Source organism: Pleurodeles waltl, chromosome 10, assembly GCF_031143425.1.
Source record: "Pleurodeles waltl isolate 20211129_DDA chromosome 10, aPleWal1.hap1.20221129, whole genome shotgun sequence".
NCBI lineage: Eukaryota > Metazoa > Chordata > Amphibia > Caudata > Salamandridae > Pleurodeles > Pleurodeles waltl.
Genome location: NC_090449.1, coordinates 444672693 through 444691769, shown reverse-complemented (window position 1 = coordinate 444691769; position 19077 = coordinate 444672693). Strand labels below are relative to the sequence as shown.

At 46.5% G+C, this 19077-nt stretch overlaps 1 protein-coding gene across 1 annotated transcript in view; it reads left to right on the top strand.

Annotated features, from left to right (window-relative positions):
- The window catches only part of GTF3C1 (general transcription factor IIIC subunit 1), a 1928973-nt gene that overhangs the window by 952214 nt on the left and 957682 nt on the right, over positions 1-19077 (top strand). The window contains exon 20 of the mRNA XM_069210709.1: positions 18587-18716. Within this exon, the coding sequence (XP_069066810.1) occupies positions 18587-18716 (130 nt within the window). The remainder of the gene's footprint in view (positions 1-18586; positions 18717-19077) is intronic.

The following is a 19077-nucleotide window of genomic DNA, read 5'->3' as shown; positions in this document are numbered from 1 at the left end:
TATAAGTGTGCACTACATATCCGTCAATACATATATGTAGCTTCACTGTGGTAACTCCGAATATGGCCATGTGAGGTGTCTAGGAACCAGAAATTTTACCCCCTAACTGATTCTGGTATTGAGTGGCCAATTCCATGCACGTTCAGGGCTCCACCATGGACCCAAAGTACTGCCATACCAGTCTTCTGAGGTTTTCACTGCAGCCCCAGCTACTACCACCTCACAGGCCGGCTTCTGCTCTCCTGGGTCTTGGCAGCCCAATCCCAGTAAGGCAGAACAATGCATTTCCTTTGGGACGGGGTGTTACACCTTCTCCCTTTGGAAATAGGTGTTACAGGCACAGGAGGGGTTTCCTCCCAAAGCCTCTGGAAGTGCATTGAAGGGCACAAATGGTGTCCTCCTTGCATGATCCAGTCTACACCGGTTCTGGGACCCCTAGCCCCTGCTCTGGCACGAAACTGGAAAAAGGAAAGGGGAGTGACCACTCCCCTGTCCATCACCACCACAGATGTGGTGTCCAGAACTCCTCCAAAGTGTCCCTGGGTTTTGCCATCTTGGATTCCAAGTTGTTGGGATACTCTGGGAGCATCTGATTGGCCAGTGCCAGCAGGTGACGTCAGAGACTCCTCCTGATAGGTCTATACATGGTTAGGTGACCAATCCCCCTCTGAGGGCTATTTAGGGTCTCTTCTGTAGGTGTTTCCTCAGATTCGGATTGCAAGACTCCAGTAGGACTCCTCTGCATCCTTTGCTTCACCTTCTACCATTGGATCAACCGCAGAACTGCTCCAGGAACTTTACAACTGCAACAAAATATCAAAGAAGGCTACTGCAACTCTGTAACTTCAGCTCCTGTCAGCGCCTGCAACAATTTCCAGGTTGTGCACGCCCTGAGGACTGCCTGTCTTCATCCTGCAAAATTGTGTCAAAAATAGAGGGTGACCTAATAACCCGTACTTGGTCTGGGCACAAAACTGACAAAACCAATGGAGGTTCAACCAAGCCGGGATAGATTATATCATTTGTTATCAAAAAATTTGATCAATACATTTTTCGTGGTTAGATTACTTCCCAAATGTTATTTATCAATTAAAGTAAAGCCGAGAATGTCTCATTAGCCATTAAACATATATGGCGTTAGTATACCAACTAAACAAAAAATATACATAAACACAAGATAACTGTACAGAATTTAACTGTACAACATTTAGTCCCATAGGTAACTGCTGTATTACTGTTGCAGCCTCTGTGGAAAGCAAACTTTCAGTAGGGGTTGTCCCCTAATGTCGAGTTTTTGGAAAAGTGGTTACTGATATTTTTTAGAATTGTAATCCACTATGTAGCGATGATTGATGGTCCATGTCGCGACCTCTCTTAAAGTCCTTCTAAATTTCTTCCCGAAACTCTAGTGTGGTGAGGCCGAATATTTACAAAATTTGAACTTTTTCAAGGACTCAATCTCGTAAAAACATGTGTCGACGCGTTTCGGCCTCCAAGTTTAGGCCTCATCAGGACTTATCAAGGGACAACTACAACAATTAAAGAAAAAACAATTAAACTGACGCAAACCTTAATTAAAAATATTCTATAAGCGACAAGAGTGCAGACTGTGATATGGTGCCACCGTGCATGAGAAAATCATTATAACCATGTGCCTATGCATGTCTCCGCCGTTTTGTCTAAAATTCTAGCGTTATGTGAGTCTAAAAAATGGATCAAGGCGTACTGAGTGTGCCTATGATAAGTTACCGCGTTATGGTTGTGTCTATAATACTGTTGGGGATGGACCATCTGTGTGAAGGTTACTGTCCTAAAGATGTGAACATGACGCGCATAAGCATGCATCTGCAGCGCTTTGCCTGCTAAATTGTGTATATATAGGGAAGTCTCCAATACCTTAATTGTATTGGTAATACTCTGTATGAACCACAATGTGTTTCTTCAGCCTCTCTTCAATTAAATGGCTGAAACATAAACAACAGTGACGGCGTCATTGAAATGCCAATTACATGGAAATAATAATATAAAGAATACCGGGAGGAGCGCTTACTAAGTATGTCGGTGTGTTTACAGCATCTGTCCCCGGGCACTTGCTTGTCGGTGCCCTGAAATTTAAGGGGAGATGTGTGAGCCCTGGCACATGAGGACTGCCAGAGAGGCTCGTGGAGTCAAAAGTTCCTCTGTACTTACTTAATACTGTTCTAGACGTACAGCGGAGTCTCCACTCAGAACATACCGCCGTGCAGCAGCATCGGCATGTATTGCTGTGACTGCCGGTAACCGTTGCTGTTAATAAAGCAGGGTACTAAAACGGGGAGCGCTGTTTGGGGGTGTCATATGCTGGGCGCCATATTGGGGTGTGTTGCTCGTCTCGTTAGTGATTAAAAAACGAACAGGTGGTCCATCGTGATATTACAGGTGAAGGTACTATAGTGGTATATATCAAGTAAAAGTGTAAAAATCATCAAGGTTAAAATTAGTGCTGGATAAGTGTAATTCTATGTTGGCCACGTCAAAGGGCCCTGTTGATTTGTCTCATGTTAATCCACTATAGTGCTTTACTGGTCACGTTTTAGTGAAAGAACCAAAACTGTGGTCCATCCATACAAAATGTTTACAGATATGTAGTTTTACATGAGTTCATATTGCATTTTGTAACAAGGAACATAGCAATGACCCTTATGCAAACACAGTGTTATTTCCAATTGGGTCACTATGGCTGTTCTACTTAACGACATAGGTTCAAAAGACCTCTGCACAGTTTTGGTTGTTTCACTAAAACGTGACCAGTAAAGCACTATAGTGGATTAACATGAGACAAACCAACAGGGCCCTTTCATGTGGCCAACATAGACCTACACTTAGCCAGCACTCATTTTAACCTTGACGATTTTTACACTTTTACTTGATACATACCACTATAGTACCTTCACCTGTAATATCACGATGGCCCACCTGTTAGTTTTTTTATCATTTTTAATCACTAACGAGACGGGCAACACACCCCAATATGGTGCCCAGCATATGAACCCCCAAACAGCGCTCCCCGTTCTAGTGCCCTGCTTTATTAACAGCAACGGTTACCGTCAGTCACAGCAATACACGCCGATGCTGCTGCATCGCGGTATGTTCTGAGTGGAGACTCCGCGGTACGTCTAGAACAGTACTAAGTAAGTACAGAGGAACTTTTGACTTAACGAGCCTCTCTGGCAGTCCTCATGTGCCAGGGCTCACACGTCTCCCCTTAAATTTCAGGGCACCGACCAGCAAGTGCCCGGAGACAGACGCTGTAAACACGCCGACATCCTCAGTAAGCGCTCCTCCCGGTATTCTTTATATTATTATTTCCATGCAATTGGCATTTTCATGGCATTTCAATGCCGCAGTCACTGTTTATGTTTCAGCAATTTAATTGAAGAGAGGCTGAAGAAACACATCGTGGCTCATACAGAGTATTACCAATACAATTAAGGTATTGGAGACTTCCCTATATACAATTTAGCAGGCAAAGCGCTGCAGATGCATGCTTATGCGCGTCATGTTCACATCTTTAGGACAATTACCTTCGCACAGATGGTCCATCCCCAACAGTATTATAGACACAACCATAACGCAGTAACTTTTATCATAGGCACACTCAGTACGCCTTGATCCATTTTTTAGACTCACGTAATGCTTGAATTTTAGACAAACCGGTGGAAACATGCATAGGCACATGGTTACAATGATTTTCTCATGCACTGTGGCACCATATCACAGTCTGCACTCTTGTTGCTTATAGACAACTGTTTTAATTAAGGTTCGCGTCAGTTTAATTGTTTTTTCTTTAATTGTTGTAGTTGTCCCTTCATAAGTCCTGATGAGGCCTAAACTTGGAGGCCGAAACGCGTCGACACATGTTTTTACGAGATTGAGTCCTTGAAAAGGTTCAAATTTTGTAAATATTCAGGCCTCACCACACTATATACCTTCAGGAAGAAATTTAGAAGGACTTTAAGAGAGGTCGCAACATGGACCATCAATCATCGCTACATAGTGGATTACAATTCTAAAAAATATCAGTAACCACTTTTCCAAAAAACTCGACATTAGGGGACCCCTACTGAAAGTTTGCTTTCCACAGAGGCTGCAACAGTAATACAGCAGTTACCTATGGGACTAAATGTTGTACAGTTAAATTCTGTACAGATATCTTATGTTTATGTATATTTTTTGTTTAGTTGGTATACTAATGCCATATATGTTTGATGGCTAATGAGACATTCTCGGCTTTACTTTAATTGATAAATAGAATTTGGGAAGTAATCTAACCACGAAAAATGTATTGATCACATTTTTTGATAACGAAGGATATAATCTATCCCGGCTTGGTCGAACCCCTATTGGTTTTGTCTTCATCCTGCATCAGAAGAACTGAAGGAATCTCCCGTGGATTGACGTAGTCACTTCCCTGCTTCAGCAGGTACCTCTGCAGCGATGACCGGTACTCTAGGTCCCCTCTCCCGACGACGAGCCTGAATCCTGGAACACAGTTGGTGGACTAAAGTGACCCTGACTGTCCAAAGGCCTAGCTGTCCAAATTTGTTGGAGGTAAGAGCTTGCCTCCCTGTGCCAGACAGTACCCCTGTGCACTGAGTGTTTTGCAGCTCCTAGGGCTTCTTTGAGATTCTACAAGAAATTCTTCATGCAGAGTGAAGCCCAGGTCCCCAGCACTCTGTCTCCTTAAGTTGTTCCCCGGCAGCTTGGGATCCCTTTGTGTAGTGCTGTGATGACCGCCGTTTGCAACTCCTTTGTCCCTGTGTTGTGGGACTCCTGTGCGCGTTGCCTGGTCTTCTGAGGGCTCTCTGAGTTGCTGAGAGCCCCCTCTGTCTTCACCGCCTGGGTGGAGTTGACCTGGTTCTTCCTGGGCCTGGGCAGCACCATTTTTCGCAAAACGCAATTTTTGCGTTTACTAAGACTTGTTGGCGGAATCCCGCAATGTAAACCAGACCGCATTCATCCATCCCGTGTCGGACATCTTGGGCACCAACCAGGAACCCCCATCTATCTTCTTTGGTGCATTACTGACTGTGTCTTCTCACTGGTGGTTCTCCTTTTGCACCTTCATCCTGGTTAACAGGGGCTCCTGTTCTCCTTGGACTCTTCAGTGCTTCCTTGACTTGGTATCTTTCTTCCACAGGTCTTTAGGTTCTGGAATCCATCATTGGTGTGTTGCAGTGCATTCTGGTTCTTGCACTGTCTTCTAACACATCTTCTAGTGTGTTTTAGGAAACTTGCTGTACTTTTCTCCTGCTTTCCTGGGCTCTGGGGTGGGGTATTTTACTTACCTTTGGTGTTTTCTTACCCTCCCAGCGCCCCTCTACACACTACACTTGCCTAGGTGGGAAACAGACATTTACATTCCACTATTTTAGTATATAGTTTGTGTTGCCCCTAAGCCCATTGCAGCCTATTGTGATTTTCACTGTTTGCAATATTTTATATCTGTTTACTTACCTGATTTTGGATACTAGTGTATATTTTATGTATAATACTTACCTCCTAAGGAAGTATAGCCTCTAAGATATTTTTGGCCTTGTGCCACTAAAATAAAGTACTTTTAGTTTTGGTAACCCTGAGTATAGTCTTTCTTGTGTGTAGGTACTGTGTGACTACAGTGGTATTGCAAGAGCTTTGCATGTCTCCTAGTTCAACCTTGGCTGCTCTGCCTACAGCTACCTCTCGACAGCCTGGCTTCTAGACACTGCCTACATTTCACTAATAAGGGATAACTGGACCTGGTGTAAGGTGTAAGTGCCATAGATACCCACTACAAACCAGGCCACCCTCCTACAGACACCATCCCCCCCAAATGGGCATGGCCCTACTGTAACTCCCAGACCTGTGCCCGGAGGTTGACACCAGCATGAACGCAGACACACACTCTTTCTCTGTCTTTCTCTCTCTTTCTCTCTCTCCGTCTCCTCTTCGCCCCCCCCTGTGAGGGGGCTTAATAACCACATTAAACACAGAGCTATTTTATCCAACCTAGAGCACAGCAGAGGAGATATGCCTCTTCCAGGAAATACATCTGCTATCCAGTGACTGGCATAGGTTGAAATCCCCCAGCTTCCTGAGTCATTTATTTTTCTTCTAGGCCCACAATAATGGGAGTGGTGGCCATCCTGTTCTCCTGTTGTTTTCGCTGTACCACAGCGGATAAAGTGGCCAAAATGCAGAGTAGAGTACTTGCACACCACATACATATAGGCGGTCATGCCTTCACATTTTTATCTATATATGCCTCCACTGAGAAGCAAGAGGCCTTCCTGAAAAGAACAGTGTGGGAGACCATAGACTCTAACATCTTTTGACACAGCGAAGACAACCATAGCACCAATCTGGGAGACTTTAAAGGCCATGGTGAGGGGGAAGCTCTTTGCATCCTCTACAGGTGAAAAGATGCTACGTATGGATAAAAGACCAGATGTGGAGGGACAGAAGAGGGAGCTTGAGGCCATCCAAAAACAAACAAGAGACTGTGGTTCTGGTGGACACTCAGAGGCCCAGGCACAGTTGCGTAGCCTAGCCTTGATATAAATAGGTCAGAATATGCCATCCTTCGCCTCAGACAGTCCTTCTACAGTGGGTGAGATAAATGTTGCAGACTGTTGGCCCATAAACTCCAAACTAAATGCCAGACTCAGAGAGTTAAGGCATTTGGGGAATCTGTTGGTGCTGAGATCACAGATGAAACTGATATAGCATTGTTTTGGGGGGATTTCTACACCTCTATGTACTCTGCCGAAACTTTCCAGGCAACCGATGTCCATGAATGCCTCCGAGGTGCTGACAACATCATGGTTAACCAAGCAACAGGCCGACTCCCTCAACGAACCCATTTGAATCAAGGAGGTTTCTTTTTGCCGCCTCCTTGCGCCAATACTAATTAGACTCTAACTTCTTTACAGATAAAGGGACGCTTCCCCTCACTATGCAGGAAAACTCTGTTGCGGTCATTCCCAAACCAAGGAAGGACACTTGCAGATTTGGCTCCAATCACCCTGTCTAGCTCATAGATTTGGATACCAAGCTTTTCAGGCTTCCTGGCAGCACATCTCAATCCCCCCATGCTGGGCCTGGTTGGCCCAGACCAATTTGGGTTAATTCCCCATCAACAGTGCAGAGATAATACTAAGAGCATCCCACATCTGGTCAACAAGGCCTGACATTCCATTTAGGAGGTGATGCTCTTGGCAATACTTGCTGAGAAAGCATTTTCTAGAACTCGCTGGTCCTGCCTAGAGGCCACTCTAGCCCACTTCAGTCTCTATACTAGGTTTTGTAGATGGGTTCTTAGTTGCTATAGCAGCCCCTACCCCCCAGCCCCACCTCCGGGGGCAATTTGGGTCAATGGGCAACAATCGACCCCCTTCTCCATCCGCAGAGGGACCCATCAGGGATGCCCACTATCCCCCCCTTTTATTTTCTCCAGACATGGAGCATTGGGGTGGGAGTCGATGGTAGGATGCACACCATAAACCTATACTCAGACATTGTCACAGTGGCGCTCCGTGGCCTGCTGCATTCTCTGCTAGCTTTCCTAGTGGAGCTTGACCTGTTTGAGAAGGCGGAGTACTGTAGCAGAAACCTACAGAAATCACATACCCTCATCCTATCAGTGCCATTCCTCTGCAGGAACAGCTAGTCACCAGCTTTCTGTGGCGTGGTCTACGTCCTCAGTCTCTTCAAAATTGCCTCCATGATTAGGGACACAGTCCTTCATAACTATAGCGCCCTGCACTGCCAGATCAAGACGGACCTCCTCAGTGGAGTCACAACTGCCTCTCTTTGCTGAGATATATAGCAGCCCTCAGACTGACATTTCTCCCCAGAATCCTATTTTTTATTCCAAGCCCCTCCCCATGATGCACAAATCCATGCAGGCGGAGCTAAACCGCTTTGCATGGGAAAACACATGCTCATGTATGCACTGTGATCTGGTATATTACCCCATTGCAGATGAAGGTCTTGGGTGGGCAGGGGTGGGGGTGGGTATCGCTAATTTCTACCCATTATCAGGCAGCGCAGCTCCGCTTCTTGGTGGAATGGGATCACTCGGGTACTGAGAAACACTGGTGCTTCATGGACCGTGCCATAGCAAAGGAACACCTGTGGAAGGTACCCTGGCTGCACTAGAAATACAGGACATGTGGACTCAACTCTTGACCAATCACCAGGCTACCCTTGCGGTTTCAGACAACATAACCACCTGAAGGGACCTAACATCCTTACCCTCACCACTCTCGTCCATCTCGGGCAGTCATGGCTTTGCCTTGGGCCTCCACCCCACGGCCTTCTCGTCTTGGCACCAAGCTGGTTGTAGGTCTGTCAGACACTTCTTTGACACGGGCAACCCCATTCTTTTTGAGCAATTGAAAACTGTGTATGTTATCCCCAGAACAGAACACCTCCACTACCTTCAGATCAGGCACTGGGTTACCAAACCTGGGATCAAGGAGAGAGCACAGAGGATGCCTCACCACCTTTGAGAGATGGCCCTAACTTAAAAACAGCGACAAACGTGCATTCACTGAAATTTAGGCTGTGTTGACCCGCCCCAAACCACAGTCCAGAGGCGCTGGTAGCAGGAGCTAGGGTTATCTTTCACACTCAAGGGAATGGGGAGACATACTACCGGGCTCACCACACTGCTGGCAATACCTCGAGCATAGAAATTGCCACAAAAATGATGACCTATCCGTATCTGATGCCTGCCAGACTACACATTAGCAACCCCACCTGTAGTGAGGGGCTGTGGGTCACTGTGAAAGTTCCACCTGGTCTGTGCACTTCAGAAACTGACACCATACTGGGAGACATTCTTAACTGATTTATACACATAATTTGGCACACAGCTACCACGCTTTCCTGCCTACATTATCTTAGGACTCCCCTATGTTTTGACCTTTCCCATAGGATCGAAATGAGGGAGGCATATCGGTCTTGCACTAATTTCTCCATTGAAGGCCATTCTCTCACACTGGGGCACAGATGAAATACCTACTTACACAATCTAGAGTATGGCACATCCTTGACATGGAGAAGATGCCACTCTCCATGACTCATAACAGATTTGTACCGAGAGCCTGGGCTGTTTTCAGCTGAGTTTTGCAAATTGACTGGCCCCAAATACTTCAGACTGCTGCTTCTGACAGCTCTTTCAGATGATGCACACACAAACACACACAAAACGACCTGGGACCCTCAACCCGGGCTGAATGAATAGCACTGGCAGGGGAACCACTGGGACACATTATGGAGTGAGTGGGAGGAATGGGAAGGAGTAGGGTGTTGGGGGAAGTTTGTTCTCACTGTTCAAGTTACCCAAATGATTTGCATTGCCAGGCTGCCCTGTTAGGCATGGCCTCCCATGCCACCATCCCGTTTGTCCTTTTACTTTGTAATCTAAATAAAATAGATTTGAAGCAAAAAAATGATTTTTTGGAATGTAGCACGATTTATATCCAAATTCAAAAATGATGGTTCGTTACATTTTATTTCTGATTTTAAGAGGATACATTTGCAATAGACATGGGCAGTTCGTGTTAATGGTAACAAGATTTTCTAGTCCCTTGCTGTAGGAAATCTCTCTGTCCTGGGATAGTTACCCCCATTTTCTGCCTGTTGTCAGGGTGCTTGACTGTGTTCACTGGGATCCTGCTAACCAGGACCTCCAGTCTACACCGGTTCAGGACCCTCAGTCCCTGCTCTGGCGTGAAACTGGACAATCGAAAGGGCAGTGACCACTCCCATGTCTATCACCACCCAAGGGGTGAAGCCCAGCGCTCCTCCACAAGGTCCCTTGATTCTGCCTTCTCGAATCCAAGGTGGGCAGAGGCCTCTTGGAGCATCTGAGTGGCCTGGCCAGACAGGTGACGTTGGAACCCCCTCCTGACAGGTGGTTACCTGGCTAGGTGACCCAGCCACCTTTCTGGGCCATTTAGGGTCTTCCTCAGGGGTTGGTCCTCATATTCAGCTTGCAAGATTCCAGCAGGACTCCTCTGCAACCTCTACTTCGACTTCTAGTCACTGGAACTGCGACTGGGCCCTCCAGGAACCAACAGTCTGCCTCCACAATGAAACTCTGCAAAATTTCCCGACTGTGCATCCTCTGGGGGCGGCAAGTCTTCAGCCTGCACAAGAGGGAAGAATGAATCTCCCGTGGAGTGAAGGAGTCACTCCCCTCTGCATTTGCAGGCACCAACTGCAACGACGACCGACTGCGTGGATCTCCTCTCATCCTGAGCTGTGTGAATCCTGCATCACGGTGGTGGTATGGAGAAGTCCTCTTGGCCCTCCCTGCCAGCTGTCCAACTTTGGTGGAGGTAAGCCCTTGCCTTCCCATGCAGGACAGTACCCCTGTTCACTGCATCTCATGCATCTACCAGGGCTTGTTGGCATCTCCTCCAAGGGATCTTCAGTCTCCGTGTAGCCCACCCCACAGCACTCTTTCCTGCGACGCACCGCCCTCTGGGTCCTTCTCCTGCGGCGTGGGACCTTTATCCAGTTGTGCTGTCTGGGCTTCTCTGGGATTCATGGTTCCTCTTCCAGTGGGTCTCGTGCCTTTTTCTTCTGTGGACTTTCTGCCTTGCTGAGAGTCCCCCAGGACTCCCCGTGGGTTGAGTCCTCCTTGACCTTGCTGGTCCCCGGCAGCTCCACCTTTGCTTCATTGTGACTTTGGCCTTTGCCAAGGCTTGTTGGTGGTTTTTCCACACCACTATCCAACTGCAATCTTCCATCTGGCATGGGATGTAGACTGCACCCTCCAGGAACTCTTCTCTAGCTACAGGGCTGCATTTCTGATTGTCTTCATCCTACCGTCGACCAACTCCTGCAACCACAGACTTCTGGACTTGATCCCTTCTTCCACAGGCCTTCTCCTCAGGAATCCACTGCTGGTTTCTTGCAGTGTTGTCCAGGTGTTGCATTTTCTACCTTTTAGTCCTTTTTAGGTGGTTTTGGAAAAATCCAGTAACATACTCCTTTCTTCCTGGTCGCTGGGGGGCACTGTGGTACTTACCTTTGGGGTTTCCTAGTTCCCCCAGCTCCCCTCTACACACTCCACCTATCCAGGTGGGGGTCCTGCATTTGCATTTCATTATTTTAGTAAATTATTTGGGCTCACACTAGGGTCACTATTGCTATTTGCACTAGTGTGCTACCTCCTATTGGAGGGTTACCTCTTTATACTTTTTGGTAATTGTGTCACTAAAATAAAGTGCCTTTATTTTTGTAACACTGAGTGTTTTCTTTCATTTGTGCAAGTGCTGTGTGACTACAGTTGTATTGCATGAGCTTTGAATGTGTCCTAGAAAAGCCTTGGCTGCTCACACACAGCTACCTCTAGAGAACCTGGTTTCTAGACACTGCCCATACTACACTAATAGGGGATACCTGGACCTGGTATAAGGTGTAAGTACCTTAGGTACCCACCAGGCCAGCTTCCTACACCTGCGATAACCTCCAGAACCGGTAGGGCTAACATGGATTGGGCATACAGATGAAAATGGTGCAGACGTAGATGGACTCACCATATTTCCAACTTCTGGTCCTGGAAATAGAGCAAGGTCGGGTGATGTTAAACATGAACTATTATAACAATCGACCACAAAGTAAATGGAGGTCAGCATTGTACTACTGCTGGAAAAGTATATAGTAAGTTGTTTGGTCAGTAGAGAAGGATGTATGTGTTATATGGGCGGGGGATTTCAATGCTCTTTTATGTACACATCAACCAAAGGAGAGATGCGAAATGGTTGACATTTTGGCAAGCAACAATCACATTTTGCATGCAGTCCATATGGAAATGCATTGAATGATTTATGAAGTATATTGTTGTTTTTGTTAATGACATATGTGATGCATCTGGGGCCCTTATTCCAACCTTTACAGAGAATGGCGCAACAATCTTCATTGAGTTTGTTCTGATCTTTCACTTTAACTCATAGTTTGTAGTGTTGCTATAAATGCAAACTATGCAAGTTAGCACAATCAGATATTGTGGGGCTTACGTTTGGGCTGCAGTACAATTAAACCCACTGACCTAGTGAACGATATTGGGGTCACCAGGAATAATAGCCCAAGGATTAAATGTGTGTTGATTCAGATGTATTTTTGTTAACTTTATTGACTCAGAACTTAAACCATTTTCAGATATGCCTGGAGGAGGATGTGTGCAAGGTGGCTAGAGCCTCTTTTAATTAGATTTCATGACTCCATTGAGGCACTCCCTAGGGGTCATGATAGCAGGAATAAGATTCAGTGTTATGGTTGGTTCAATAGATCATGTACTCAGGAACATAAAAATGTGAAAATTGCTGTGTCTGCTATGTGTAGGGATTGACAGAGATACAAAAGTGCTATTTTAGAGATAAGCAGGCACTACAAATCAGGAAATATAGTATTGGAGAGGAGGCCTTGGAAAATCTGTTTAAGGCTAGAACGCACTATCACCCAGAAGGGTACCCTGGCACCTCTCAATTCTTTTCTGCAGAAAAATGAGTTCAAGATGCTCACCCTGGCTTAGGTCTGTCTTGCCCTCCACCCTGGAAAATGGATGGCACAGTTGGACCAGCAAGACACTTATTTCTAAGTCTCAACTGTGCAGACCCATTACCTGCGTTTCATGGCATACTACAAGTGTTTTCAGTTCACTGTGCCCCCTTTGGTCTTACCAGAGCCCCACAGGTGTTTACGTAAGTGATGGCAGTGATAACAGCACATCTTCCAAAACAGGCGGATTCCAGTCTTCCCCTACATCAACAACTGGCTGTTGAAGGTGGGTTCGGTCACACAGTCATCACCCAGCTCCAGACTACAGCAAACCTCTTGACATCCGTGGTGTACACTATCAATGTGCCAAAGTCACACATGACTACTTTGCAGAGTAGCCCCTTCATCTGAGCCATTCTGGACACAGTACAGTTTTGCACCTTAACCCCAGAGTGGAGAGTCCAAGACATTCGGGCTTAGTGAGGATGACTCTGATTTTCCTGGGACTGATATCCTCCTGCACCTTGGTATTCAAGCCCAGCAGATGGCTTATGCAGGCCCTGTAGTGGAATCTGAAGTCCCACTGGGCACAGGACTTGGGAGATCTTTCTGATCTGGTCCAGATTTTGGCACAGACTGCAAAAGATCTGCAGTGGTTGCGGGATCCCGATGGGACAGTGGCAGATTCTTCTCCTTAACTCATCCAGAGCTCACTGTGGTGACTGACGAATAGCACCTGGGTTGGGGAGGCCCTGTGGGAGTAGTGGAAATTCAGAGGCTTCTTTCCTCTGGATGACATCTGGCTCTATGTCATCCTTTAGCGGCTGAGAGCCATCTGCTTGAAGTTGAAAGCCTTCCTCTCCTCCTTGAAAGGGAAGCTGGTGCAGATGCTCAGTCAACACCATCGCCATGTGGTACTGCAATAAGCAGGATCAGATGAGGTTGTGGCACTTGTGCCAGGATACTTTGCGCCTCTGGAATTGATCGCAGAGGAATTTTTCTAGCAACACACCACCTGGTTGGTTCCCTAAATGCCAAGAGCAGACAAACTAAGTTGTTGATGCCTTGCAGATTATGAATGGCAGTTACATCCAAAGGTGCCCCATGGTCTTTTCGAGTAATGGTGAGAGACACGCACTATCTTTTTGCCACCGCCGAGAATGAGCAATGTCAGCACTTTAATACGTTGGAGTTTCCAAGGCATCTCTTGCTCAAAGACTAGTTCCCTCAAGAGTGAAAGTCAGGACTCCTATAGACCTTCCCGCCAGTACCTGTCCTGGGTACTGAAGATCATCTGGGCCAACTGGCCCAAGTCATCCTTGTGGCCCCGATAGAGCACAGAGAGTATGGCATTTTGTACTCCTGATTTGAGCATCTGTCTTCCAAACAGGCCGCCTCTTTGGGAGCATCTTTTGATCCAGCAGGGGGTAAGGATCCGCATTCAAGCCTACACCTTGTTGCAAGTTGAGCGTTGATGGTTGAAAGCTTTCAACCTTCTTCCCAAAGTTGTTAAGGTCATCTTGGCAGCCAGCCAGCCCTCATCCAGCTATACAGCTGCTGTTAGTATAAGAGAGTCCTGTAGCTCTTCTAAACAGGCCAACCTACTCCATGCCAAGCTGCCGTAAGTTTTGTTTCTGTTGTCCCTAGACCAGCAAGGCCTTGCTTTGGGAGGTGTTTACAGGTGCCTATTCTTTCTTTCAGCCTTTTTACGGTTGCTCCGAGAAACGGAGACCAGGTCACCCTAAGCTGCAGCAAGCAGTGCTTGAGACGAAAGAAAGCGTTGCGGAGCATAGAGAGAAATTCCATTGCTTTGACTACAAGAACTATATGATAAGCGTGCACGTCGAAAGGGATAAAATGGGCACCCTTCTGGCATGGTAATCTAACCTGTGAAAAAGGGGATTGGCCATTGTAGAAATTGCCATCACCGAGGGGCAGAGGGTGTACTAACAAGAGGAGATAAACCAACATTTTCATAGTTACTACACCTCTCTCTATACCAGCCAAGTACAATGTAGAGAGGCCAATATACAGACATTTCTGGAACCATTGCCACACCTGAACCTCACTAGCGAGGAAAGAGAGGTACTGGTTGGTGGAGCGGGCTGGGGGAAGGCGGGGGAGGGTGGCAATCTACCAGAAATACAGCAGCCATAAAGGGCCTTGCGAGGTAGAAAAAAAAAAAAACACTGATAGGCTCACTATTGAATTCTGTGCCACATACGTGGATGACCTGGCCCCCAGACTTGTAGAAATGTACAAAGTGGCCAAAGACCGAAGGCGTCCACCTGACACAACCAGGGAATCACTGATAGTTCCGCTGCTGAAGCATAGCAGGCTGGCACACAACAGTAAGGCCTACCTGCTGCTGCTGTTCCTTATTACTGATTATAAAATTCTCAGTAGGGTCCTAGCAACAAGACTCTTGACTTTAATGGCTCACCTGGTCCACCCTGACCAAGCCGGCTTTATTCCTGCACGGAACACAGCCCAGAATATACAATGCCTTATGAGTCTCCTTGACGCTGGCATCCCAGGCAAAGAATTGATCGTCGTAGTCACTGTCGATATTGAGAAGATCTTTGATAGCCTGGAGTTGGAGCTACCTTTATAGAGTGCTCGAACACCTGGGGCTGGGAGGAGGTTTTCTCAGGTGGACGCAACTTCTTTAATCTGACCCTAGAGCCTGAGTGCAAAGTGGATGTACGATCTCTGATATTTATGGAGTGGAGAGAGACACCAAGCAAGGGTGTCCCCGCTCTCCTTTGCTGTTTGTGCTGGCCATGGAATCATTAGCCAGCCAGGTTCAGACAGCTCACTGGTATCAAGTGTTACTGCACAGAGATATCTTCCACCGCAAATCACTCTTTGCGGATGACTTGCTCATGATCCTACAGAACACGGCATCAGAACTGAGGGAAGCCAGAGCACTCCTGGAAAGGTTTGGTTTCCTGTCGGGCCTGCAGATGAATTGGTAGAAATCGCTACTGTACCCACTAACAGCAGACTGGGACCCACCTGCGGACTTGGACCATGCCCCCTGAAAGCCTACATGTATACCCTATCTGGGAGTCAGAATTTATCATTCTAGGGCTGACCTCCAGGAGGAAAAATAGACTAAGCAATTAGGGTGCTGAAAATAACTCTAGACTTCTGGAAGACGCTCCCATTATCAGTGTCAGGGAGAGTGGTGTTATTCGATATGTTGGCCCTCCCTGCATTACTTTACTATCCTGTGGTCCTGCCACTTTGGATTCCCACTACTGCCTTTCGGGAACTGGATACTTTGATCACTGCCTTCATATGGGGTCCGGGACTATCATGAAGAGAATGAAGGTAGAGGGGGGGTGCTAGCGCTCCCTGGCTATGAATCCCATTATCTGGTGTGGCTCACCCAATGGATTGTGGGGCGAAAGACACCGAATGGCAGCGCACACCCATTGGTCCCACACCTCCCCCAGTTAGTGGGAACCCTACAGAAATGTATGTGCCCCATAATTACAAACATTTCAGAGGTTCAGGTCATACAAAAACATTGGAATAGATGTCTCCAAAAAGCAGGAATGAACACTGTTTACTCCCCTGACATCCCATTGGCTTGGCTACTCTGGTTACCTCATCGGGCAGACTGGAGGGGCACTGCGTCCTGAACTGACGCATGGGCGATGTGGCTGGGGGACTTGTACAGGGATGGGACGTTTCCCCCCTTTGAGGTGTTCCAGCAGGACTATGACCTCCCACCTCAATTCAAAAACATTAGCAAGTTGGGCGAATAAAACTGGGCTTTCACGCTGCCAGCAGTTATGTGGTATTATCGGCAGGCACGTTAAGGACAGTAATCTGCTTGTACAGGGCAATCCAGGTGGATGCACTATGACCCCCGGAGGTATTAAGGGCTAGATGGGATGACAATCTGGGGATTCCAATCCCAGAGAGGGACTGGGAGCTAGTCCTGGAAAGAACACCTAAAGTATCTAGAAATGCCAGATTCAAATTACTACATGTTTGCATAGTGCACAGGGCCTATCTCACTCCCAGACACCTTTGCAAGCACTTTCACATAGCTGAGGCAAAACATACACGATGTGGGGGAAGCGGCAGCCGAGTTCTTACACATGATATGGTCTTGTCCCAGCCTAAACGTTCATTAGGGAGAGGTGACGGCCTTCACGCTGAGGTTATCTCTCGGGATGTCTGTTGTGCCCCCCCAAAATCCCCCTCCCACCCCCCAGCACTGCTCCCTCCACTGGTTCACTCGTATCCCTAAGAACAGGGCCTCCGGCAGGTTCCATGAGCTGGTCTATATCCTGACTCAGAGGGAGATAATCAAGAATTGGAAAAACCTGGGAGATCCTATAATTAGTTGCTGGAAGAGGGAGCTGGATCGCTGGGCGAGATAGGTAAGCATAGTACTGATGCGTGAGGCTATACAAAGGCAGAGGATCACAGGATTTGGCCTGGACCTGGGAATACCTGGATAGCCTGAAAGACACGGGCCAGTCATCCATGGAGAACTCCCCTGGGGAATCTCCACTAGTCCCCGCCATTAGTACTCCCCTGTCACTCAAATAGGCTGTTGACCTCTAGTGGGCCGACAAGAACACCAACAACACCCTACTTGCTTGCAAATTCCAAAAAACACACGCATACGTCAACACTACCCAGAAAGTTTGCACTCACACAGATTGGGACTGCGGCAAGTGGGAGGGGAACAGAGAAATATTTCAAAGTAACTTGAAGGAAATCAGTATGTACTGTTTTTTCTCTCTACATCACTGTCTGATAATGCTTAACCGTTGCAAACCAATAAAATCTGTTTAAAAAAAAAAAAAAAAAAAGTAAGGGATCTGCGATTATAAGTAGGGGTGGGGAATTAATTCCACTCCACTGGCGGAATTGGTGGAATTTTGGCCATTCCACTTTGATTGTGACAGAGTTTCAGCCATATTCCGCCAACTGGTGCTTTGCAGAATTTTTTCTTGATTGCGCCTTGCCAATAGTAAGTTGGTAAGTGTGAACTTGATTTGGCATCGCTTAGCGTGATTTTTGGATACGAGAAGGTCACATGACGAGATTTCTCTAATACGAGCAGTGAGAAAGCTGCTACTTGAGCTGCTTCAAATTCAGCTTGAGAAGCAGTGCTCTCTGGTGGGCTCTGTGGTGCCATTCACAATGATTTTTCAGCACGGAATGAGTTCCTGACACACAAAAATAAGGTGCGAACTCCCTGTACTTGCCCGTTCGCGGAACTCCACGAATCTCGCAGAGTTTTCATTTCACTCCATGGAATTCCGAGTGAAACTCTGAGTTCCGCTCATCCCTGGATTTAAATCTCTAGCAGAACAAGTCACTTTTCTTTAGTAACACAGTTTTTAGTAGACTTTGCCTAACTTCTGATTGCTCATCAACCCTCCCCCACCTCCCCCTTCTGTGAACTGGGCTCTTTAATATAATAATATTCCAGCTTTGATATCTTCACATTGGTCGAGAGTGTTCTGATTTTGGCATAGCGTCTACAAGTATGGACAAGTCAGAAAGCAACTGATGGCAGCGCGCCTTGGTGCCACTTATATAGGCATGTCACTTGCAGCAGGGAACGACATTGACACGGACCTGCTGCTGCTCAGGGGTACTATTGAAGATTTTCTGGATCCAGTGTGATGTCTGGGGGAATATTCGAAAGGAGTGGAATCCACTGTTAGAAAGAGCCTTGCAGAAGGAAAATAACTAGTTCTTTCTCAACAGCTTCTTTAAATATTTCCACTGGTTTAGTGTGCAGTACTTTTGCTAAGTGTACCTGATATTTCAGTGTGCTTAAAGATTGGGAAGGCATTTTTTTCTTTGAACAAAAGTGCTCCAGAAAGTAAACATCGCAATTTTCCCTATGGTTATAACCTTATTGAGTGCTGTTGAGTATATGTTTATAACTGCACATAGGAGGGAATATAATTTTAACACTTTGATTAATTATGTTGCCTTACGTTTGCCACCTCACTGAATGCTGTAAATTACATTTTTAAGGAATGCATTTTTTTTTTCTTATTTTTTTTAGGTGTTGTCCGCCATCCCCATTCAAGGAAAATGCATTCACAACATGAATATGTAGATCTTGAAACAGACCAGCAGACAGCAATTGATAAGCATAATCTGGAACGTAAATGTGCACTGCTGGAATACACCACGTATGATTTAAATTCTTATAGAGAACTGGAAGGATAGTTCAGTGATTTCCTAGTGGTGATGTTAACCAATTGTACTGTGAATCATTTGTGGACATCATGTACATTGTAGATTCTTGACTCCAAGCGAACCTGCCATTCTATGTGAGGGCCATAGGGGAGGTTTATGCTCACTCTTCTCCATTTTATTAATCTCCAGCAGCTTTAACATTTAAGAAACTACCTTTCCTATGAACCACCGGGAAAGGAAACCTAAAACTTTAACCGATCAGAGCCCACAATCCCCCATTATAATCTTAAGCCACCCTGCGTTCTTTGCTGCTGTAGGAGGCTACCAATGGGTGTCTCATTCTCTTCTATTTAT